At 49.3% G+C, this 25,180-nt stretch overlaps 1 protein-coding gene across 4 annotated transcripts in view; it reads left to right on the top strand.

Annotated features, from left to right (window-relative positions):
- Positions 1–25,180, top strand: part of oga (O-GlcNAcase) — a 72,489-nt gene that overhangs the window by 8,123 nt on the left and 39,186 nt on the right. For all 4 annotated transcript variants that reach the window (XR_005463708.1, XM_038821467.1, XM_038821468.1 and 1 more), the window contains exons 2-7: positions 11,158–11,209; positions 12,004–12,101; positions 14,987–15,117; positions 16,419–16,590; positions 22,343–22,441; positions 23,836–24,120. Coding sequence is in view for 3 of the 4 variants with exons in the window: in XM_038821467.1 (XP_038677395.1) it covers positions 11,158–11,209; positions 12,004–12,101; positions 14,987–15,117; positions 16,419–16,590; positions 22,343–22,441; positions 23,836–24,120 (837 nt within the window). In the remaining variant the exon portion in view is untranslated. The remainder of the gene's footprint in view (positions 1–11,157; positions 11,210–12,003; positions 12,102–14,986; positions 15,118–16,418; positions 16,591–22,342; positions 22,442–23,835; positions 24,121–25,180) is intronic.

Raw genomic sequence — 25,180 nt, 5'->3', positions numbered from 1 at the left:
CTGGATTGGGACCCAGTAACAGAAGGAATGATAATATAGTTCTGAGTCAGGATGGTGTACGGCTTGGAGGGCACTGAGGTGTTCTCATGCAATGTATATCCTTGCCCTAAGTGGTGGAGTTCCCAGGGTCGGAAGGTGCTGCTGAAGAAGGCTTATTTGCAGCATCGTGTTTTTGAAGCTTTTTTTTTTGTGGGACCCAATTCTGCCAACCGACCTGAGTGACCCACGCCAGCCAACCTTCATGGCACATGCCACGTTCGCTTACTTTAATTCGAATGGGGAGCCTGCTTGGTCCTCACGATTTCATTCCAATCAGGTTCACAGGAGGAGAGGGCAATGTGCCTATTAGGTGCAGAGTTCAGTAAGTTCCTTTGTGCCATCTTCATCTTTGTGAGAACAGAAAATCCAACCTCGCCCATGCACGTAGTTGTGATGGGGAATAGCAACAAAATGCTTGTTTTATTCTGCACTGGATATGTTGCCCCAGAATGCTGAATGCTTGAACTGAATTCTACACACCTGAGAGTGGTGGACCAGGTTCGGCTGAGGAAGGGATGGGTGGGCCAAGTACCCCCTTCCAAAATTCCCCCAGCGCTGGGCATGCCCAGAACATATGGGCATGGTTCGCTGGGCTCCCCGAGCACCTAGCACACCTGTCTTCGCCCCCGAAAAACCTACTCATCCTCGTCCCAGTCATTTGATGAATGCTTGAACTGTATGAGGCTAAGCCTCGCACAGAAAGAGGAGGAATTCACACACTCCAGGGTGTCCGCCCACGTCCCCTCCTCGATCCCCTCACCCAGCTCCTCTGCCCATTTACCCTTCAGTTCCTCCACCGAGGCCTTGTCTACCTCCTGCATCACCCGGTATATGTCCGAAATCCTCCATCCTCTAACCCACACCCCCGAGAGCACCCTGTCACGCACCCCACTTGGGGGCAGCAAGGGGAACCCCTCCGCCTGCATGTACCTAAACATGTTCCCCGGGGGCAACCCAAACTTCCCCTCTAACTCCCCCAAGCTCGCGAACGTCCCCTCCACAAACAGGTCCCTCAACCTCCTAACCCCTACCCTGTGCCAGCCCAGAAATCCGCCATCAATGCTCCCTGGGGCAAACCGATGGTTCCCCCGCATCGGGGCCTCCATCGAGCCCCCCAGTTCTTCCCTATGCCGTCTCCATTGCCCCCAAATTTTGAGGGTAGCCGCCACCACCGGGCTCGTGGTATACCTCGTTGGAGGGAGCGGCAACGGCGCTGTTACCAGCGCCTCCAGGCTCGTCCCCACACATGGCGCCGCCTCCATCCTCTTCCATGCTGCCCCTTCCTCGTCCATTACCCACTTACGCACCATCGCTACGTTGGCAGCCCAATAGTACCCACAGAGGTTGGGCAACGCCAGCCCCCCCATCCCTGCCCCGTTCCAGGAACACACTTCTCACCCTCGGAGTCCCATGCGCCCAGACAAATCCCGTGATACTCCTGTTGACCCTCCTAAAAAAGGCCTTTGGGATAAGGATGGGGAGGCACTGGAACAGGAACAGAAACCTCGGGAGCACCGTCATCTTAACGGACTGCACCCTCCCTGCCAGTGACAGTGGTAACATATCCCACCTCTTAAATTCCTCCTCCATCTGCTCCACCAACCTTGTGGGGTTGAGCTTGTGCAGGGCCCCCCAACTCCCAGCCACCTGGACACCTAGGTACATAGAACATAGAACAGTACAGCACAGAACAGGCCCTTCGGCCCTCGATGTTGTGCCGAGCAATGATCACCCTACTCAAACCCACGTATCCACCCTATACCCGTAACCCAAACAACACCCCCCTTCACCTTACTTATTAGGACACTACGGGCAATTTAGCATGGCCAGTCCACCTAACCTGCACATCTTTGGACTGGGAGGAAACCGGAGCACCCGGAGGAAACCCACGGACACACGGGGAGGACGTGCAGACTCCGCACAGACCGTGACCCAGCCGGGAACCGAACCTGGGACCCTGGAGCTGTGAAGCATTTATGCTAACCACCATGCTACCGTGCTGCCCCTTGAAGCTCTTCCCTGCCTGCTTCAGTAGGAGCCTACCAATCCCCTCCTCCTGATCCCCCGGATGCACCACAAACAACTCACTCTTGCCCAGGTTCAACTTATACCCAGAGAAACCCCCGAATTCACTAAGAATCCTCATCACCTCCGGCATCCCCCCCACCGGGTCCGCCACATACAGCAACAGGTCGTCCGCATAAAGCGACACTCTATGCTCCTCCCCACCCCGCGCCAGGCCCCTCCAGTTCCCTGACTCCCTCAACGCCACGGCCAGGGGCTCAATCGCCAACGCAAAGAGCAAGGGGGACAGGGGGCACCCCTGCCTCGTCCCCCGGTACAGCCGAAAGTACTCTGACCTCCTCCTATTTGTGGCTACACTCACCACTGGGGCCTCGTAGAGCAGCCTCACCCACCGGATAAACCCCTCCCCAAACCTCTCCAACACCTCCCACAGATACTCCCACTCAACCCTATCAAAGGCCTTCTCCGCATCCAATGCCACCACTATCTCCGCCTCCCCTTCCACGGCCAGCATCATAATGACATTGAGGAGCCTTCGCACGTTCGTATTCAACTGCCTTCCCTTCACAAACCCCGTCTGGTCCTCATGAATGACCCTGGGCATGCAATCCTCTATTCTAGTGGCTAGGATCTTTGCCAGCAGCTTAGCGTCGGCGTTTAGCTGCGAAATCGGCCTATATGACCCGCACTGCAGAGGGTCCTTGTAACGCTTCAGGATCAAGGAAATCAGCGCCCGTGACATAGTTGGGGGCAAAGCCCCCCCCCCCCCCCCCCCCCGCCTCGTTAAAGGTCCGGACCAACAGGGGCCCAACAGGTCCACATACCTTTTATAAAATTCCGCCGGAAACCCGTCCGGCCCCGGCGCCTTCCCCGACTGCATGCTCCCTATCCCTTTAACCAGCTCCTCCAGTTCGATCGGCGCCCCCAGTCCCTCCACCTGCTCCTCCTCCTCCTCCCTCGGGAATCGCAGCTTGTCCAAGAAGCGCCCCACTCCACCCCCCTCCACCGGGGGTTCCGACCGGTACAGTTCCCCATAGAAGCCCCTGAAGACCCCATTAACATCTACCCCCCTCCCTCCGCACCATCTTCCCAGCTTTATCCGTCACTCCCCCAATCTCCCTGGCCGCGTCCCGTTTTCGGAGCTGGTGTGCCAGCATCCTGCTCGCCTTCTCCCCATACTCATACACCTCCCCCTGTGCTTTCCTCCACTGAGCTTCTGCCTTTCTGGTAGTCAGTAGGTCGAATCTGGCCTGAAGGCTATGCCTCTCCCCCTGCAATCCCTCCTCTGGAGCCTCCGCATATCTCCTATCCACCCTCACCATCTCCCCGATCAGTCTCTCCCTCTGCTCCCCCCTCTCCCTATGGGTTCGGATGGAGATCAATTCCCCTCTAGTCACCGCCTTCAATGCCTCCCAGACTGTCCCCACTCGGACCTCCCCGTTGTCATTGGCCTCAAGGTACCTCTCGATACACCCCCGAACCTTCTTGGCCACCTCCACGTCTGACAGCAGCCCCACCTCCAAGCGCAAGAGCGGACGTTGGTCCCTACCTTCCCCCAGCCCGAGGTCCACCCAGTGCGGGGCATGATCTGAAATGGCAATGGCGGAGTATTCCACATCCTCCACCCTCTAAACTAACCCCCTGCTCAGGACAAAGAAATCAATCCTCGAGTAGGCCTTATGTACGTGGGAGAAAAATGAGTACTCCCTGGCCCTTGGCCTCGCAAACCTCCAGGGATCCCGGTCCATAAATGCCCTCAACACCTTAGCCGCCGCCGGCCTCCTACCCGTCCGGGACTTGGATCGATCCAATGGGGGATCCAGTACCGTGTTGAAGTCCCCTGTCCCCCCCCCCCCCCCCCCCCCCCCCATGATCAGGCCCCCCCCACCTCCCTGTCCGGAATGCGGCCCAACATATGCCGTATAAACCCTGCATCGTCCCAATTTGGGGCGTAAACATTCACCAACACCACCCGCTCCCCCTGCAGTTTACCACTCACCATCACATATCTCCCGCAACTGTCAGCCACCACAATTAACACCTCAAACAACACCTTCCCCACCAGGACCGCCACCCCCCAACTCTTCTCATCCAGCCCTGAGTGAAATACTTGGCCCACCCATCCCTTCCTCAGCCGAACCTGGTCCACCACTCTCAGGTGTGTCTCCTGGAGCATGGCCACATCCACCTTCAGCCCCTTCAGGTGCGCAAACACCCGGGCCCGTTTGACCGGCCCATTCAGCCCCCTCACATTCCAGGTTATCAGCCGGATCAGAGGGCTCCCTGCCCCCCTTCCCTGCCGATTAGCCATACCCCATCCCTTGCCCACCACCGGCCAGCGTCCCCCGCTCTGGTAGTTCCCCGCGGCGGCAGCACCCCCTGCGTCCTCCAGCTCCTTCCTGACCGTTTCAGCAGCAACCCGGTACTACACCCCGCCCCCCCAAGGCTAGGACCCCTCCTAGCCGCGCCCCTCCCTCCATAGCACTCCCGTGAGCCAGCTAACTTCTGCTGACCCCGGTGACTCCCGCCCTACCTTCGACTCCTCCCCATGTGGGACTACCCCTCCTCCATCGTGCCCGTCAACGCGCCCCCCCCCGCGTGGGAAAAGAAAACAGCCAGCAACGACCCGAGCTTCTCAGCCCCGACTCCGCTCCCAGCGCGGGAAACCCGCAGAAAGCCCGCGCTTTCGCCCTGCCTGGCCCCGCCTCCTCTAGGGCAACTCCCATTGTCAGTCCCCCCCACCAGCTCCCCGAACTCCCCGTTTACCTCCCTGCCCAAACCCGTCCACCAGACCCCTACAGAAAAACCCATACAGAAAAGACAAATCGACATCACCCAACCCACATCATACATTAAACCAAGCAAATACAAGTACAGTATTATACAGCATCCCCCATCTTAGACCCTCAGTTTGAGTCCAATTTCTCGGCCTGCACAAAGGTCTACGCCTCCGGGGACTCAAAATAATGGCGCCGATCCTTATAGGTGACCCACAGACGCGCCGGCTGCAACATGCCGAACTTCACACTCCGTCTGTGGAGCACCGCCTTCGTCTGGTTAAACCCGGCCCTCCGCTATGCCACCTCCGTGTTCTCCCACTTGCTGCTCCGCTCCTTCTTGGCCCACCGGAGCACACACTCACGATCCACGAACCGATGAAACCGCACCAACACCGCCCGCGGAAGCTCGTTCGGCTTGGGCCTCCTAGCCAGAATTCTGTGGGCCCCCTCTAACTCCAGGGGCCCCTGGAAGGACCCAGCCCCCATCAGCGAGTTTAACATAACAGCCACATAGGCCGCCAGGCCCGACCCCTCCAGCACCTCCGTGAGGCCCAGGATCCGCAAATTCTTCTGTCTCGACCGGTTGTCCAGCTCCTCGAACCGCTCCTGCCATCTTTTATGGAGCGCCTCGTGCATCTCCACCTTCCCCGCCACGGCCACGGCCTCATCCTCCCTTTCGGAGGCCTGCTTCTGCAGCTCCCGGATCGCAGCCCCCTGGGCTGTCTGGGTCTCCATCAGCTCCCTGGTGGTTACCTTCAACGACTCCAGCAGCTCCACCTTAAGCTCCTGGAAGCAGCGCAGCAGAGTCACCTGCTGCTCCTGCGCCCACTGCCTCCGGGCCTACGCCGGCCGCCATTTTGTCTTCCTTCCCCCGCTTTTTCAGGGGTGCTTCCTCCGTTTTTCTCCTTACCCCACTCCTGGTCCGGACCATAGGACCGTAGGGGTCGACTCCTGTCCAATTCCCACGTCAGGATTTGCCGATACAGCTCCGTTGGAGGCCCTGAAAAGAGCCCCAAAGTCCGTTTTCAGCGGGAGCTGCCGAATGTGCGGCTCAGCTCCGCATTGCCGCCACCGGAAGTAATTGTGTTTAATTCTATGCATGTGGTGGATATTAACTAGGGATTATCTTATAAATGGATACAGCCTGAAATTTGTTGGGTTGTGTGCTTCCAATATGTGACTGTATATGAATGCTTATAAAAATGTAGGGCAGCATGGTGGCGCAGTGGTGGCACTGCAGTCTCACAGTGCCGAGGTCCCAGATTCAATCCCGGCTCTGGGTCACTGTCCGTGTGGAGTTTGCACATTCACCCTGTGTTTGTGTGGGTTTCGCCACGACAACCCAAAGATGTGCAAGGTAGGTGGATTGAACACGCTAAATTGCCCCTTAATTGGAAAAAATGAGTTGGCTACTCTAAATTTAAAAAAATATTAAAATAAAAGTACAAAATGAATGAAAGTTGGGTCCTGTTCTTCAACAATTAACCTTCTAGACCATAACATTCAGTTAGTGCAGTATAAGTAGTGATTACATGCTGAAGTCTCTGGAGGCTTGAATTTCCAACTTCAAGAAACAGTAGTGTGATTGCTGATATTCTGAGATTGCTGATGTTTTTTATTAAGTGGAAGATAAGTTTTGTGGCTCATACTAGAACAAACAATGTTGCTAATCCTACCGTGTCAATCTTTTCCCCGCTCTAAAGTGATAACGTTGATGCATGCTTTTGTATTTGTGTTTCCTTTATTTCCTGTTTAATAACATGTAAAACTTTTAATGAGCAGCATCAACTTGTTGAGCAGTTTTTAAAAAAGAAGTAAAATTCAAGGCATTTTGTCATACAACATTAGATGTCTCCCCCCCCCCCCCCCCCCCCCCCAAAATCGCCACCTCGGGGCTACCTTCACCCCCAGCACGTTACATCCGTGAACCCCTGCCAGAACCCCTTCATGCCCAAAATGTGGATGTGATTCGCGGGCCTCCCCACGCACCACCCACACCTATCTACCCCCTCAAAAAACCTACTCATACCCGGGTTCGAATCCCGGCCCTGGGTCACTGTCCGTGAGGAGTTTGCACATTCTCCCCGTGTCTGCGTGGGTTTCACCCCCACAACCCAAAGATGTGCAGGATAGGTGGATCAGCTACGCTAAATTGCCCCTTAATTGGAAAAAATAATTGGGTACTCTAAATTTAAAAAAATTAAAATAAAAAAAAAAACCTACTCATCCATGTTAGCGTTATATGTGCCCTATTGACTACTTTAAACTGAATGAGACTTAGCTTCACACACGACGAGGGCGCATTCACCCTCCGCAGGACCTCAGCCCATGACCCGGCCTTCAGCTCCTCCTCCTACTTACACTTTTATGTCCTCCACCAGGGCCCCCTCCCAGTCCATCAACTCCTTGTAGACCTCAGACACCTTCCCCTCCCCTATCTCATCCTTTGACAGGTTCGATTCTTGGCTTGGGTCACTGTCTATGCGAAGTCTGCACGGTCTCCCCATGTGTGCGTGTGTTTCCTCCGGGTGCTTTGGTTTCCTCCCACAGTCCAAAGATGTGCAGGTTAGGTGGATTGGCCATGATAAATTACCCTTGGTGTCCAAAAAAGGTTAGGTGGGGTTGCTGGGTTATGGGGTTAGGGTGGAGGTATGGGCTTAAGTGGGGTGCTCTTTCCTAAGGGCCGTGCAGACTCGATTGGCCAAATGGCCTCCTGCACTGTAAATTCTATGAAATACTCTGACAGTACCGCATCCAGCATCCCTTTACAAAATCCCTGGCCAGCAGGTACCTGAAACCATTCCCCCTGGGCAACTCGTACTCTTCCTCCAGGTCCTCGCCACTTCGCAAATTTTGCCCCTATGAACAGATCACCAAATTGCTGAATTCTTGCCTGCCGCTACTTCCGAAACCTCGCATCTATCTCCTCCGGTGCAAACTATGGTTGTTGCAGATTGGTGCCCAAGCCCAGATACCCTCCAGTTCCAAATGCTGCCCCCAGACCCTTAAGTCCAACACCACCACTGGGTTAACGGAGTGCCTAGCTGGCGGAAACGGCAGAGGCACTGACAACAAAGCCCTCAAACTGGTTCCCCTACACAAAGCTAAGACTATCAGCCCCCCCGGCGCCGGAATGTGGCGACTAGGGACTTTTCACAGTAACTCTCCCCATGACCCATTTTCTAACCAAGGTAATAATCGCGGCCCAGTAATAGTTCATAAAGTCCCCCTTCATCTGCTCCATCAACCTAGTCGGGTTCAGCTTGTGCAGCCCCGTGTCACCTGAATACCCAAATACCTAAAACCCGCCCACACTACCTTGAATGGCAGCTCCCCATATCTCCTCTCCTGCCCTCTAGTCTCAATCGGGAACACCTTGCACAATCCCTCTCCAGTCCACTGACGCCCTTAGCGCCATTGCCAGCAGCTCTATCGCCAAGGCAAAGAGCAATGGGGAGAACGGACACCCCTGCATTGTCCCCAAAATGCCTCGAACGAACTCGATTTGTCTGCACACTTGCAACTGGTGCCTTGTACGGCAACCGATCCAGTCCACAAATCCCTGTATGAACCCAAACCGCCCCATCACCTCCCACAGATATTCCCACACCACCCGATCAAATGCCTTCTCTGTGTCCATCGCCTCCACCTCCTGCCCCTCCGAAGGCAACATAATTACATTGAGCAGCCTCCTCACTTTTGCTGACAACTGCCTCCCTTTCACAAAACCCATTTGGTTGTCGACCTAGTGCCTCCGGGACGCAGTCGTCTATTCGCGAGGCCAACATCTTTGGCAACAGCTTACCGTCCATGTTCAATAACGCGGTCAGGCGGTACGAACCATACTGCTCTGGATCCATGTCCTTTTTTCAATATCAGGGAGATGAAAGCCTGCGACAATGTAGGGAAGAGTTTATCTTCTACCATGCCTCATTATACGCCCTCGCGGGGGTGTCTGCCTCACATAATACCCCCAACCCGGCCGGGGCCCTGACTCCTATAATGTCCTGTCAAACACCTCAAGCATGCCATTCACCCCCTCGTGGCCCAACACCGCCCCACCCTCCGGGGCTGGTTTAGCACAGTGGGCTGAACAGCTGGCTGGTAATGCTGAACAAGGCAGCATGGTGGGTTGGTTCAATTCCCGTACCGGCCTCCCCGAACAGGGGCAGGAATGTAGCGACTAGGGGCTTTTCACAGTAACTTCACTGAAGCCTACTTGTGACAATAAGTTATTCTTATTATTATTACCCTTATCGTTCTTTACTCTACCAATCTCCCTCGCCGCCTCTTGCTCCGTCAGCTGGTGGGCCAGCATCCTGCTCGCCTTCTCACCGTACTCCTATACTGCCCCTCCATAACTGTTCCACTGCCTTTCCCGTGGACACTAACCGAAACTCCACCTGGAGCCAGTGCCTCTCCTTTCAACAGACCTGCCTCCGGTGCCTCAATACCTCCCATCTACCCTCAGGATCTACAAGCCTTGCCACATTTGCCCGCTCTGCTTTATCCCTATGCGCCCGTCACTCAGCTCCTGATCTCATTACAGCCTTGGTTCAAGCATGGACAAAAGAGCTGAACTCCAGATGTGAGGTGAGAGTGACTGCCCTTGACATCAAGGCAGCATTTGACCGAGTGTGGCATCAAGGGGCCCGAGCTAAACTGGAGCCAATGGGAATCAGGGGGAAAACTCTCCTGGTTGGAGTCGTACCTGGCACAAAAGAAGAATTGGATTTTTGTTCATTGTCACGTGTACCAAGGTACAGTGAAAAGTATTTTTCTGCGAGCAGCTCATTAGGTACAGATCATTAAGTACATGAAAAGGAAATAAAAGAAAGTACATAATAGGGTATCACAAGGTACACAATGTAACTACATAACACCGGCATCGGGTGAAGCATACAGGGGTGTAGTGTTAATGAGGTCCGTCCATAAGAGGGTCATTTAGGAGTCCCCATGTGCTCCATAAACCCCTTTCAGCTCCTTATGCCACTGCCAACACCTTCACCAACCTTGGGCTCGACCGGTCCAAGCTTTGCTCTACAATCTTATTAAGATCCTCCCTATCTTTAAGTGCATCTCCTGCAGGAAGGTCATGTCTGCTTTCAGACTCCTAAGGTGCACGAACACACGTGACCGTTTGACCCCTCATGTTCTCTCTGACCAGCCTGATCGGGAAGGCTCCCTGCCCCCCTCCCCGCTGATCAGCTACATCCCTTTTAAGGGCCAGCCTGCATCATGCGACTCTCGGGTGTCCATAGTCATCAATCCTTTTCCAACTGCGCCACATCAACCCCCAGCATTCCTCATGCCTTACTCCTGGCAGCCCCCCACTTCACTCCCGTTAACTAGCCCGGCCAGCTAGCAAGGTGACCCCTGGCCAAGGCCTCCAACTTCCCTGCCCTGGTACACCCGCAGCTTGTTCTCCTCCCACGTGCACTGCCTCGCCCATTGGAGGATCTTCTCCTTATCCAGAAAGCGGTGTGGCTGCACCACCATCGCCCTTGGCGACGCGCCTGCCTGCGATCTCCTCATCAGCGCCCTGTGCACTCAGTCGACCTCCAGGGGCTGGTCAAAGGCCCCCTCCCTCATCAGCTTCTCCGACATTTTGACCACGTACGTGCCGGCCTCCACGCCTTCAATGGCTTTGGGTATTCCCACAATCCTCAGGTTTTGTCTTCTGGAATGATTTTCCAGATCCTCCACCTTCTCCTTCACCCTCTTTTGGGTCTCCTGCATCGCCACCAACGTGGCCAACTGCGCCTCGTGCTCCCCCACCACTTCCTTCACTTTCTGGATCGCCCAGCTGTGGGACTCCAGTCTCTGCTCCACTCTCTCGATCCCCAACTTAATCAGTTCCATCACTTTGGCCAGGTCTTCCAGGCCCTCCTTACTCTGCTGACAGAACTTTGCATTTAGAAACACTATTGGCTGCTCCGTTGACCTCTGGGCCGGCAGAGCAGATCCCTTGCTCTCTGCCATCTTATTCTATGGTGCATCACGAAGACTCCTGCTCCAGCAACTCTTTTCTTCTTGCCCCACTCCTAGTTCGTGGATCCATCCACCAGCCTCACGAGAAGAGTAAAACCTTCCACAGGCACTCCTGCACCTCTTGCCGTCAAATACTTCACTCTTCGGGCGGGGAAAACACCAAAAAATATTGCCTTGAGCGGGAGCCACCAAATGTGTGACTGCTCACTCCATTGCTGCCACCGGAAGGCTTGTTGGGCAGTTTTATGAATCAGATTAGTCTAGTGGACTACTTGTAAGTGTTTTCTTTTATATTTTAACGTGTGGTTTTGCTTTTCCCTAGGATTTTATGGCCGCCCCTGGAGCATGGAACAGAGGAAGGAACTGTTCCGACGGTAAGAAAAATTTGAGTATAAGTGACTTTGTTTTGAAGTTGGGTGTTCTTAAACCTCTGCAGCTAAATAAGATGTCATTTGATCCCATAATTTGTTAGAAAGGAGCTCTGACTTTTTTTGATACTCGTTTAGCTCAGTCGGCTGGACAGCTCGGTTGTGATGCAGAACCAGGCCAGCAGCGCGAGTTCAATTCCCGTACCAGCTGAGAATTCTCCCTCTGTGTACCTAAACAGGCGCCGGAATGTGGCGACCAGGGGCTTTTCACAGTAACTTCATTGCAGTGTTAATGTAAGCCTTAATGTGATCATACAAATTATTTGTTTATTTTATTTTATTTTATTTATTACTTAACCCTCTGGGTGTCTTAACTGAACCCTTGGTTCACGAGGCAGCTACAATAGTGTGAATAAAGATGATAAAAGTAATTTGGTCCATTTTGGGACATTTATCTAACTGGGTGATTCCAAGGCTTTTATCTCCTGCTGTACCAAGAAATTAATTGATTGTATGAAGATCTTCATGACACTTGTCCTAAATTTGTCTTTCTGCTTGTTAAACCTGTGCCACTCTTGTGGTTCTCCAAATTTGGCTTGTAGTGTTCTAAATTTAACGTTTTTTGTTTTCCTCTTTCAAATAGCTACATGATGTTCCCTCTAAGTTGCTGCTTTTGAGACTGAATACCTTGGATTTTTAAAAAATCTTTCTCACAAATTATATCCCTGTTTGTGCCCAGCACTCTAACATTGGATACTTTTAATGTTTAATTTGTGCATCTGTTGTTGGTTATTCAACAGAATGCGTAAATGGGGATTGAACACATATCTGTACGCACCAAAGGATGATTACAAGCATAGGATGTTCTGGCGGGAGATGTACTCTGTTGAAGAAGCAGGTGAGTGCTTTAGTTATGATGCTCCCCAGGTGTCAGGCACTACCTTGAACATGAATTTCTATTTTTAATAAAAGCCCTTTGTGTATTTTAAAGATCGAGCTGAAAGCAACAGTAGTTAAGATATAGCATAAGAATGAGCAGGAATAGACCATACAGTCTCCTGCACCAATCAGTAATTTCATGGTTGATCTTGTACCCAAGCTTCACTTTTCCACCCTATCTCCATATCAGCTGTGTTTGCCTTCCTTTGACCAGCAGAGTAGGTTTGAAAGCAGATTTGAATAGGAGTGATGGTTAAAAATGTGTTTTTAAGTGTTAACAAATTGCCTTTGTGGAACTTGTAGAAACATATATTCAGTCGGCTGTAAATGAGGGTAGTATAGTTGATATAGTTTATATGGATTTCAGCAAAGCCTTTAACAAGGTCCCACATGGGAGATTTATAAAGAAGGCAAATGCACATGGGATACAGGGTAACTTGATACGGTGGATTCCAAATTGGCTTGGCTGTAGGACACAGAGGGTGATGACAGACGGCTGCTTTAGTGACTGGAAGCCAGTGTCCAGTGGTGTACCACAGTGCCGGGTTCCCTATTATTTGTCATTTATATAAACAAAATAAATGACTGTTGGAGGGAAGGATCAGTAAGTTTGCAGATGACACAACGATTGGCCGGGTAGTTAACAGTGAGGTTGAGTGTCTTGGCTTACCCTGAAAGCCATGATGTGGAGATGCCGGCGTTGGACTGGGGTGAGCACAGTAAGAAGTCTTACAACACCAGGTTAAAGTCCAACAGGTTTGTTTCAAACACGAGCTTTCAGAGTGCAGCTCCTTCCTCAGGTTCGCCATTCACCTGAGGAAGGAGCTGCGCTCCGAAAGCTCGTGTTTGAAACAAACCTGTTGGACTGTACCCTGAAAGGTGTGAGGCGATGCACTTTGGAAGGAGTAATGTGATGAGGAAGTAGTCAATGAATGGCCTGACACTGGGAAGTTTGAGGAACAAAGGGACCGTAGCGTCTTTGTCCATAGGCAGAATGGGAGGTTAATGTGGTGGTGAAAAAGACATATGCGACACTTGCCTTTATCAGTCCAGGCATAGATTACAACAGAAGGGAGGTCATGGTGAAGTTGGATAGAATTTTGGTAAGACCACAGCTGGAGTACTGTGTGCAATTCTGGTCGCCACATAGGAAGGGTGTGATTGCACTGGAGCGGGTGTAAAGGTGATTCACCTAGGATGTTGCCTGGATGGAGTGTTGTGAAGAGAGGTTAGATAGGCTTGGGTTGTTTTCGTTGGAGCAGAGAAGACTGAAGGGCGACCTGATCGAGGTGTACAGGATTATGAGGGGCATGGACAGGGTGGATAGGGAGCAGCTGTTTGAAGGGTCAGTCGCAAGGGGACACAAGTTAAAGGTAAGGGGCAGGAGGTTTCGGGGCATTTGAGGAAAAGGATTTTACCCAGTGTGTGGTGACGGTCTGGTATGCACTGCTTGGGAGGGTGGTAGAGGTGAGTTGCCTCACATCCTTCAAAAAGTACCTGGGTGAGTACTTGGCAGGTCATAACATTGTAGGCTATGGGCCAAGTGCTGACAAATGTTATTAGATAGGCAGGTCAGGTGTTTTTCATGTGTCAGTACAGATGTGATGGGCCAAAGGGCCTCTTCCACACTATTATTCTGTGTGCTATGTATATGATTACAGTGAGGCTGATTTTAATATCTTATTTCAATTGCGAAAGTAGTTCACTGATTTGGGACAAGTTCCTAGTTTGCAGTACCTGTTCTGACTTTTAGCTTTGGTTGGGTTCTATATTGGCTAGTTTAATGAAGACTGCAATACTGGCCTCTGTGGGTAGAGCCACCATCCAGTAGACTGCAACCAACAGGATGACTAGCTGGAGTGCAATGTCAGGCTCTTTTGGTTTGCCATAACATTAACAGAGTCAACAACTCATAATTTGATAAGATTACTAAACATGACTGTAACTGTCCTTCACTCCAAGACCTTTTAACCGTAGAGGAGATTGTCAAGTTACATAGACTCATAGAATTTACAGTGCAAAAGGAGGCCATTCGGCTCATCGAGTCTGTACCGGCTCTTGGGAAGAGAAGCCCATGCCTCCACCCTATCCCTGTAACCCCACCTAACGTTTTTGGACAGTAAGAGCAATTTATCGTGGCCAATCCACCTAACCTACACATATTTGGACTGTGGGAGGAAACCTGAACACCCAGAGGAAACCCACAGAGACACTGGGAGAACATGCAGACTCCGCACAGACTGTGTGACCCAAGTTGGAAATCGAACCTGGGACCCTGGAAGTGTGAAGCAACAGCTCTAGCCACGGTGCTGCCATGCTGCCCTTGCAGAAGCTGCAATGCCTGGGTGATTTTGGGATTGATTTCTTTCTATCCAGGGATGGATAAGAGAGAAGAGTATGTTGCCTCTGCCCATCCTGAACAGCGTGTGTGAGTTTGAGCAGCTGCAAGCCCATGCCTTAACAATGCTTTTGTACATCAACACTATACACCTGCCTGTCCAGTTAGCTTTGCTTTGTTCAGAGATTGTGTCTCCTTCATTCTAGCATTGAGATGGGTGGCACAGTGGTTAGCATTGCTGCATCATGGCGCCGAGGTCCCAGGTTCGATCTTGGCTCTGGGTCACCGTCTGTGTGGAGTTTGCACATTCTCCCCGTGTTTGCGTGGGTTTCGCCCCCACAACCCAAAGATGTGCAGGTTAGGTGGGTTAGCCACACTAAATTGCCCCTTAATTGAAAAAAAATGAATTGGGTACTCTCAATTTATACTTTTTTAAAATTGTAGCATTGAGATTTTCTTCTCTTCCTCTTTGATGGTTATTCACAATGTAATCCCTTATGTTCCAGAACAATTGATGCAGCTGATTTCTGCTGCAATAGAACACACTATTGAGTTTGTCTATGCTATATCTCCCGGTCTTGATATCACATTCTCAAATCAAAAGGAAGTTGCTACCCTGAAACGCAAATTGGATCAGGTGAGTGCATCTTTTGAAATGTTGATTCTTTAAGTGAAAGTGATTAGAATCACTTTTCCCTTGTACATATTTTGGTAATTGAAACTGAAATTGTTTATAATAAAGTTATTGTAGCTGCCTTTTGGTGAATAGTGGCATGGATCTTTTATGTTCAGCTGAGAGAGCAAATGGGTTTGCAGTTTAATTTGCAACATAACACATTGTGCTGATGCTTGTGCAGTGCTGAGAAATTATGTACTTGGGCTTCGAGAGTGGATCTTGGATTCCTGAAGCTTTTGAAGTAAGCATGCTGAAGAGCCCACACTGACACTTAACCTCACTCTCTGGCTGTAATGCTCACCATGATTATTTACTCTCTTTCTACAATGTTCACTCTCTTCTACCTTCTTTCTGATTGATATACCTTCAGTTCACTGAGAGGCGGAGAGAGTGAGTGAACAGTAGGCTTTATTAGTCATGAACTTGCCTAGCCAGAATCAGTAGTACAGGTGAATGCCGCCCATAGGCGGCCGGTCTATATATGGCCCCGGTGAGGGCGGAGCCATGCCGGGGTTACAGTACAGTACCTGGAAGCAGTTCATATCACCACTTCCAGGTCACAGGTTACAGTATGCATGCATTATGGGAAATACATTCACCACACTGATACTTTTTTATTCATTCACTGATGGGAATCTGAACAAAGTTGCATTTATTGTCCATCCCTAATTGCCCTTGAGAAGGTGGAGCTGTCTCCTTGACCCACCGCGGTCTGTGTTGTAGGTATACTCATAGTGCATGATTTTGACTCAGTGACAGAAGTTTATTATTGATGTGATTCTCCATTTTCCTTTCTCCCACCTCGCCTCACTTTGATAACGCTCTCCTCTTCCGTGGTGGATGCCTTGCCCACTGCATCATCCAAGCATGCATGCTTATAATTTCCTGAAGTAAGGGCAGCACAGTGGCCTAGTGGTTAGCACAACCGCCTCACGGCGCTGAGGTCCCAGGTTCGATCCTGGCTCTGGGTCACTGTCCGTGTGGAGTTTGCACATTCTCCCCGTGTCTGCGTGGGTTTCGTCCCCACAACCCAAAAATGTACAGAGTAGGTGGATTGGCCACGCTAAATTGCCCCTTAATTGGAAAAAACAATTGGGTAATCTAAATTTAAAAAAAAAAAATAATAATAAATAAATAATAATTTCCTGAAGTAAAAAAGCTGTTTACATTCCTTGGTCTCTTGGCATCCATCCAACAAAGGCCACATGGTGTTTTAAGTTTGCAGCAAAGCTTCTGAACATCATTGTGTTTCTGTTTTATAGGTGTCACAGTTTGGATGCAAATCTTTTGCATTATTATTTGATGACATCGACCACAATATGTGCCCAGCAGACAAAGAGGTGTTTAGCTCATTTGCACATGCACAACTGTCTGTTACTAATGAGATCTATCAGTATTTGGAAGAGCCAGAACATTTTTTATTCTGTCCTACAGGTAAGTGGACAGCTGATGTGTTGTAAGCATGTAGAATTTGCTGTATTGGTTTGCAGTGATTCAGTGGCTGTCTTCAATGTGTACTGTTGAATCTGTTCTCGAAATGAGGTGGGCCAGGTTGATCATGGGTCAGTGGGGGAGCATTTAGGATACTGTGGTCATTGTACCATAAGTTTTAGAATTGTGGTAGAAAAGGACAATGGGCAATCCAGAGTAAGAATGATTAACTGGGGGAGAGCTGTTTTCAATGGGGCAAGAATTGAGCTGGGCTAGATAGGTTGAAACAAGTTTGATGGGAAGAATTTAGCTCAACAATAGACTTCCTTCAAAAAGGAATGGTTCGGGCACAAGGTATATTCCCTCAAAAGGGAAACATGGGGCAAACAAATCCAGAGCGCTCTGCATGAAAAAGGTGACAAATTAATGTTGAGGGGTGAAAACGCATTTTAGAGAAGGGAAGTGGGGTGGTGGTACCGTGGTTAGCACTGCTGCCTCACAGCACCAGAGACCCTGGTTCGATTCCCACCTCGGGTGACTGTCTGTGTGAAGTTTGCACATTCTTCCTGTGTCTGCGTGGATTTCCTGCAGGTGCTCGGCTTTTCCTCCCACTGCAGGTTAGGTGGATGGGTTATGCTAAATTGCCCCTAGGTGGGATTGTGCGGATGGAGCGGGGGAGTGGGCCTGGATAGGGTGGTGCTCTTTCAGAGGGTCGGTGCAAACTCGATGGGCCGAATGGCATCCTTCTGCACTGTCGGGATTCTATGATTATAAGAAAAGACTGGCAGCCAACATAAAGATAAATCCCAAAATCTTCTGAAGGCATATAAATATAAGGGGCGAGATTCTCCGCAAATGCGGGGAATCGTAAAGGCTGTTATGGGACAGGACGTTACCTACGGCCGCGTCCGCTTCAGGGACCCAATTCTCCCCCTCGAGCGGGGCCTCGGGCGTCACGCCGGCGCGGCCTTTACGACCGCCGTCAAGGCCGCACGCCGGCTGACGCGTGCGGTGACGTCAGCCGCGCATGCGCAGGTTGGACAATGCTAACCCGCGCATGCGCGGTTGGCGTCTTTTCCCTCAGCTGCCCCGCAAGACGTGGCGGCTTGATCTTGCGGGGCGGCGGAGGGAAAATAGTGCGTCCGTTACGGACGCAAGGCTAGCGATCGGTGCCCACCGATCACGGGCCCATGCCCCCCTTGGTACGGCCGTGCCAATCGGGCCCCCAGATGCCCCAAACGGGCATCTGGCGCCCGTTTCACTACGGCAGCTAGCAGGTGTGTTTGCTGCCGTGTTGAAACGGGCGTGAAGGCTCGGCCCATCGGCCTCGGAGAATCGCCGCTCAGCGTAAAAAACGTCGAGTGGCGTGGGGGGGGGGGGAGGGGGGGGGGAAGAGAGAGAGAGAATAGCGGGAGGGCATGAAAAATGTCGGGAGGCTTCCCGCTATTCTCCCACCCGGCGTGGGGGGGGGGGGGGCGGAGAATCGCACCCAAGGCATTTGATTGAATCTGGAAGACCCTGTCAAAGGCCACCTGTCCAGAGAAATTCATTAGCATCCTCCAACTCTTCCACAACAAGATGATAGTCCTCACTGACTGAAATCGAGGTCAAGACTGGAATCGAGCAGAGATGTGTCATTACCCCAACCTTTTTCTCCACCTTCATTGCCACCACCATCACCTGCCAAAAGAAAGCTTTCCAGTGGCGTGGACATCATTCACTTAGGATGGACGAAATAAATTTCAATCTCCACTCGTTGCAATCCAAGAAGAAAACAAGACTGATATCGCTCATGGAGCTTCAGTATGCGGACGACATTGCTACCTTCAAGCCATGCCTTTTTAATTATTTGGATTACCCAATTTTGTTTTTCCAATTGAGAGACAATTTTGCATGGCCAATCCACCTACCCTGCACATCTTTAGGGCTGTTGGGAGTGAAACCCACACAGACACTGGGAGAATGTGCAAACTCCACACGGACAGTGACTTGGGGCTGGGGTCGAACCCCGGCCCTCAGCGCTGTGAGGCAGCAGTGCTAACCACTGCGCCACCATGCCGGCCATAGAAACAATTATTTGCATAGAATTTGTAGTCACAAGGAGAAATATGGGTTGATTAGGGAGAGCCAGCAAGGATTGCTAAAGGGGAAATTGGGTTTAACTAATATGGAATATTTTTGAAGAGACAACAGAAGATGTGCTTGGACATTCGAAGGGATTTGATGCAGTGCCACAGAATGGGCTTGTGAGAAAAGTTATAACTCATTGAATAAAAGGGGTGGTGGCAACATGCGTACAAAATTGGATGTGTAATGGAGAGTAATGGTCAATGGATATGTTTCAGATTGGTAGGTTGGTTCCCCAGGGGTCGGTATTAGGACCCTTGTTTTTCCTTTTATATATATATATATTAATCATCATGGTGCAGGGAACAAGTTTGTGGGTGGCATGAAACTTTGAACTAAGTAAAGCTGCCATAGCACTGCTGCCTCACGGCATCGAGGTCCCAGGTTCGATCCTGGCTCTGGGTCACTGTCCGTGTGGAGTTTGCACTTTCTCCCCGTGTTTATGATCACAGACTGCTTTCCCCTTTTCGGGTACAACTGACTGGTGGTGATTTAGCCTGAGGATCACCACACCTGAGATGAGGGACAAGGTTGAAACCTGGGGCTTTCATGAATAACTTTAGCCAGTACAAGAATGAAGCCCGCGCTGTTGACCTTGCTCCGCATGACAAACCAACTCCCACTTGCTGGCCCTGGCCCCATTGTAAACTGTGAGCAGGACAGTATAGAACTTCAAAAGGACATGGACAAGCTGGTGGAGATGGCAGCAGAACTTTAAGAAGTGTTGAGGTGACACATTTTGAAAGGAAGAACCTGGACTGACGACATAAGGGGTAAAATTCTTTAGGGGTAGAAGACCAAAGGGATCCCGGTGTAAATGTGCGTAGATCATTGAAGGTGGCAGGACAGGTGGAGAGAGCAGTTAATAAAGCAGATAGTACCGTGAGCTTTATTCATGGGGGAATAGCGTACAAGAGCAAGGAGGTTGTGCTGAATGTATACAAGACACCAGTTAGACCTCAGCTGGAGTATTGTGTACAGTTCTGGGTGCAACACTTTATGAAAGATGTTCCTCTAGGGATGAGAAACTTCCGTTGTGAGGATAGATTGGAGAGGTTTGGACTTGTAGAGGAGATTTGTTACAGGTGCTCAAAATCGTGAAGGGGATGGACAGAATGGATAGGGAGACATAAAAGGATCGAGAATGAGGGCATAGGTTTTAAAGTGATTTTCAAAAGACGTAAATGTGAAATAAGAAGTAAAAGAAGAAAAACCTTTTTCACACAGTGGTTGATCTGGGTCTGGTATGCGTGGCTTGAAATTGTGGTTGAGAGCACGGTGGCGCAGTGGGTTAGCACTGCTGCCTCACGGCACCGAGGTCCTAAGTTCGATCCCGGCTCTGGGTCACTGTCCGTGTGGAGTTTGCACATTCTCCCCGTGTCTGCGTGGGTTTCACTCCCACAACCCAATAGATGTGCAGGGTAGGTGGATTGGCCACGCTAAATTGCCCTTTAATTGGAAAAAAATAATTGGGTACTCTAAATTTTTTTTAAAATGTGGTTGAGGCACTCAAGAAGGCATTAGATGATTATTTGAATAGAAGCAATGTGCAGGGGTCCAGGGAAAAGGCAGGAGGATGGCCCAAAGTCATGCTCGTTTGGAGTGTCTGCAGACACATTGGACCGAATGTCCTCCTGCGCTGTAACTTTTTCTGTGAATCCCAACAAATTTTGTAAGTACATGTTTTCTGAACTTTGTGTGTCATTAACATTCAGGCCACAAGGTTTGCTGGCTGCAGGCTTGTAAAATTGCCAATGTTGTCTTTTGGATTTCACTTCTGCTGTAATTGGTTTATTGCTTGGTGTGGTGGGGCTCCAGATGGATCTTTGTATGAATGGGCAATCTCCTGTGGTAGGATTTGTGCGTGTGCCAATTTTTTTATTTGCTCCCTGCATTGGTCTCTGTTGTAAAACATCTGAGTAGCAGTGAAGCATGAGTTTCATACTGCAAACAGGAATTTTACTGAGCTAATTTTAGAAATGTATTTACTGACTGCGGCCAGTGCAAATGAGGGAAGATTAAATAGACTTGGGTGTACTACACAATGTGTATCCAAATCAGATTTGATTTGTTAGGGCAAGTGTCACATGTAGCCAAAGACCAGTCTCGAACCATGACAGAATCAAAAATGAAACTGTAATCCTATTCCTATAATTTTGGTGAGCACAGTAAGAAGTCTTACAACACCAGGTTAAAGTCCAACAGGTTTGTTTCAAACACGAGCTTTCGGAGCACTGCTCCTTCCTCAGGTGATTCACCTGAGGAAGGAGCAATGCTCCGAAAGCTCATGTTTGAAACAAACCTGTTGGACTTTAACCTGGTGTTGTAAGACTTCTTACTGTGCTCACCCCAGTCCAACGCCAGCATCTCCACATTATAATTTTGGTACTAGAGTTACTAAAAGTGGGATAGCATGTCTTGGCATCTTTGTAAATATTAATGATTCTTTTGTGGCATTTTCGTGGTGAGTTCATTAATTTGCTGCTTACAATAATCTTTATTGTCACAAGTAGGCTTACATTAGCACCGCAATGAAGTTACCGTGAAAAGGCCCTAGTCGCCATACTCTGGCGCTTGTTCGGGTACAGTAAGGGAGAATTCAGAATGTCCAAATTACCTAACAGCCCATCTTTCGGGACTTGTGGGAGGAAACCGGGGCACCCAGAGGAAACCCACGCAGATACGGGGAGAACGTGCAAACTCCGCACAGACAGTGGCCTGATCTGGGATCGTAGCACTGTGAAGCAACAGTGCTAATCACTGTGCTACCGTGCTGCCCAAGAATAGCAGTGTTGCATTATAGGTTGCTAGGCTATCTCCTGTACCATTACCATAGAATTTACAGTGCAGAAGGAGGCCATTCAGTCCATCGAGTCTGCACCGGCCCTTGGAAAGAACACCCCAGCCAAGCCCCTCGCTTCCACCCTATCTCCCTTATTCCCTTAACCCCACCTAACCTTTTTGCTTAATGGCAATTTAGAATGACCTATCCACCAAACTTGCACATCTTTGGACTGTGGGAGGAAACTGGAGCAACCGGAGGAAACCCACGCAGACATGGGTAGAACGTGCAGACTCCACAAAGACAGTGACCCAAGCCGGGAATCAAACATGGGACCCTGGAGCTGTGCAGTAACTGTGCTAACCACTATGCTACTGTGCTGCCCCTAGCGTTACACATGGGGAATCAAGACCAAGTATAGTCTTATATTGAAGCCCTTGGAGGGCATGGGATAATTGGGCAGGATGTGCATTTAGCCTTCATTTTTAGTTGTGCCTCTGTCTTTATTTTAATTCCTATAATTTATTGAAACAAAACTTTTGGCATTTGGAAAACCGAGAAATAAAGTTGATTGGAGCCTAAAATATAGGTCAGGAAATGCAAACATGTGGCACGATCACTCCCACCACCAACTTCACTACCCGTGAGATTTCACATGCTGTTTTAGTATGTTGAGTAGTCTTGTGAAAACATTGAACTATTTGGTTTTACCGTGACTGATTTACATGTCTTTCTCTTTTGACGTTTCTGATGAATGCTTTTAATACATTGACCATTTCTGTGCATGTTACTTGAGGTGATTGTTGAGATTGGTACTGATTTTTATAAATTATTAATCTTGTTCAGAGTACTGTGGAACCTTTTGCTACCCCAACGTTGCACATTCTCCATATCTTCGGACCGTAGGGGATAAACTACTACCTGGCATTGATGTGTTGTGGACTGGTGAGCTTTACATTTTATTATCTTCTGCTATATTCTTCTGCGGGTAACTTCTGCAAATATTGGGATATGTTCAGAGTTCTGAAATAAATGAGTCAGCAATCCTACTGTCAACACAAACCATTGTAATTGTTTTTTTTTTTAAAAACTTATTTGATTTATTGCAGCTAAGTGAATTAAAATTCACATGGTTGACCTTAGTTGGAGAACAGTGTTGTCTTGGCACTGTGAAATTATGGCCACGTCCATTCTTAATGACAGCTATCTGGATCTTTCCAATTGCAATAACACTACTAAGTCCAAAATCTTTTAAATTGGTGTATCTCTCATGCCCAGCCCTCAGTTAGGTGATTAGAGCTTGGAGCAGAGACAGTTAAGGGAAAAATCAAGTGGAAGCCATAAATGTTTGAGTATGACCGTGCAAGTAATGGAAGATTTGCATGTAGTGAATCAGCAAAAGTGAGCTTAAACCCTAATTTTGTAGTATGAAATACGGTATGTTTCCAGACAAAGGGCTGTTGAAGTAATGGACTACATGATTATAAATGGCATGGATTTACTGGTCAAAAGATCTGTTTAACTATCAAAGCTGTGGGGTGGCACAATGGCGCAGTGGTTAGCACTGCTTCCCCACAGCGCCGAGGACCCGGGTTCGATCCTGGCCCCAGGTCACTGTCCGTGTGGAGTTTGCACATTCTCCCCGTGTCTGTGTGGGTCTCACCTCCACAACCCAAAAAGATGTGCAGGTAGGAGAATTGGCCATGTTAAATTGGCCCTTAATTGGGAAAAAAAAATTGGGTTCTCTTTTTAAAAAAAAAAAATTTTTTTTAATTTTACGCTGTAGCCGAGTTTATCTGGAAATTTTAAAAGGAATGAAATATATGTTTGAAGATGATTTGGCCATGCTGAATTGCCCCTTAGTGTCAAAGATGAGTAGGTTAGGTGGGGTTATGCTGTTACATGGATGGGGGTGGGGGTTGCTCTTTTGGAGGCTCGCTCCGAAACATTTGTTGGATGTTTTTTGTTAATGGGAGACCATGGCCAAAATGGTGATCTGAGCCATGTTTATTGAGAGGAAGTGATCATTTGTCTGTGGAGAAGTTGTTCATCCATTCCCAAGAAATATGTTTCTGGTCGGCCACTGGATAATAAGGAGTGGGATCTCTGGCTTAGCCTGGAAGAATTAAGCTGATTTTATCTGTTCCACTACTGCTTCAGCTGAGATCAGCTAACTCTAGTCTGTTTTATTCTAAACCGTGATACTTATTGACCTTTAGGATATTGTCAAAATGGACTAGATCTACATTTTCCTAATTTTAGACCCTGTAAATTGTGTACATTTTACTGTTTGAGAGATGCTCAGGATTGAGAGATGCTCAGGATTTCTTGATCTTTAGGTCCAAAAGTGGTTTCCAAAGATATTTCTGTGGAATCCATCGAAGAAGTCACCAAAATACTGAAGCGAGCTCCTCTCATTTGGGACAATCTGCATGCCAATGATTATGATCAGAAGCGCCTTTTCCTTGGACCATACAAAGGGCGGTCGACTGAACTCATTCCAAGACTGAAAGGAGTACTGACGAACCCCAACTGCGAATTTGAAGGGAATTTTGTCGCCATTCACACCCTGGCTACGTGGTACAAATCCAACATGAATGGTGTGCGAAAGGATATTGTGATGAGTGAGTACATTCTTCTTCGATGGGCCGAATGACCTCTGCACTGTAGGGCTTCTATGGATTCTGCTTTATGTTTAAAGGAGGGTGCACGACTATGCTATCACGTTTGAAAAAGAATTGTGAATGAGGTTTGTCCATCAAAGGCAAGACCAACATTTATTGCCACCCCAATGAAGGTGTATATGATGTGCTCTTTCAGCCTGTTACATTTTTTGTGGTGAAGGTGCTCCCATAGTGCTGTGAGGTAAGCATTAATGAGAGCAGAAAGCGGAAAGTGCTGGAAATATGCAGCAGGTCTGACAGTATCTGTGGAGAAAGAAACAGATTTCACATTTCGGATGAATTACTTTTCATCCGAAAAGATTGAAGGGCAATCACCTGAAATATCTACTCTGCTTCTTGACGATGCTGTCAGACCTGAATATTTTCAATGTTTCCTGTTTGAATTTAAGATTTCCAGCATCTGCAGAATTGCTATTGTATGAATCAAGGCATATCCAAAGTCTGCTTTCACACAGTGAAGTAACTCTTGATTCTGCACATAGTTATTCTCTCACTGAACAACAAAAAATGTGGTGACTTGAATGAAGTACAGTTGCAAATCTAATGCCAACCCCCTTGTACATCACCAACTATCTGTTCTTTGTGTAATCTTAAGTAAGTGTCAGGTTTTCAACATTTGGGCAGCAGGGTAGCATGGTGGTTAGCATAAATGCTTCACAGCTCCAGGGTCCCAGGTTCGATTCCCGGCTGGGTCACTGTCTGTGTGGAGTCTGCACGTCCTCACCCTATGTGCGTGGGTTTCCTCCGGGTGCTCCGGTTTCCTCCCACAGTCCAAAGATGTGCGGGTTAGGTGGATTGGCCATGCTAAATTGCCCAGTGTCCTAATAAAAGTAAGGTTAGGGGGGGGGGGGGGGGGTTGTTGGGTTACGGGTATAGGGTGGATACGTGGGTTTGAGTAGGGTGATCATGGCTCGGCACAACATTGAGGGCCGAAGGGCCTGTTCTGTGCTGTACTGTTCTATGTTCTATGTGGGCATCACAGATAGTACATCTCACTGCA

This window comes from Scyliorhinus canicula, chromosome 16 (genome assembly GCF_902713615.1).
Source record: "Scyliorhinus canicula chromosome 16, sScyCan1.1, whole genome shotgun sequence".
Taxonomy (NCBI): domain Eukaryota; kingdom Metazoa; phylum Chordata; class Chondrichthyes; order Carcharhiniformes; family Scyliorhinidae; genus Scyliorhinus; species Scyliorhinus canicula.
The sequence above is the reverse complement of the archived record's forward strand: the minus strand, read 5'-3'. Positions and strand labels throughout refer to the sequence as shown.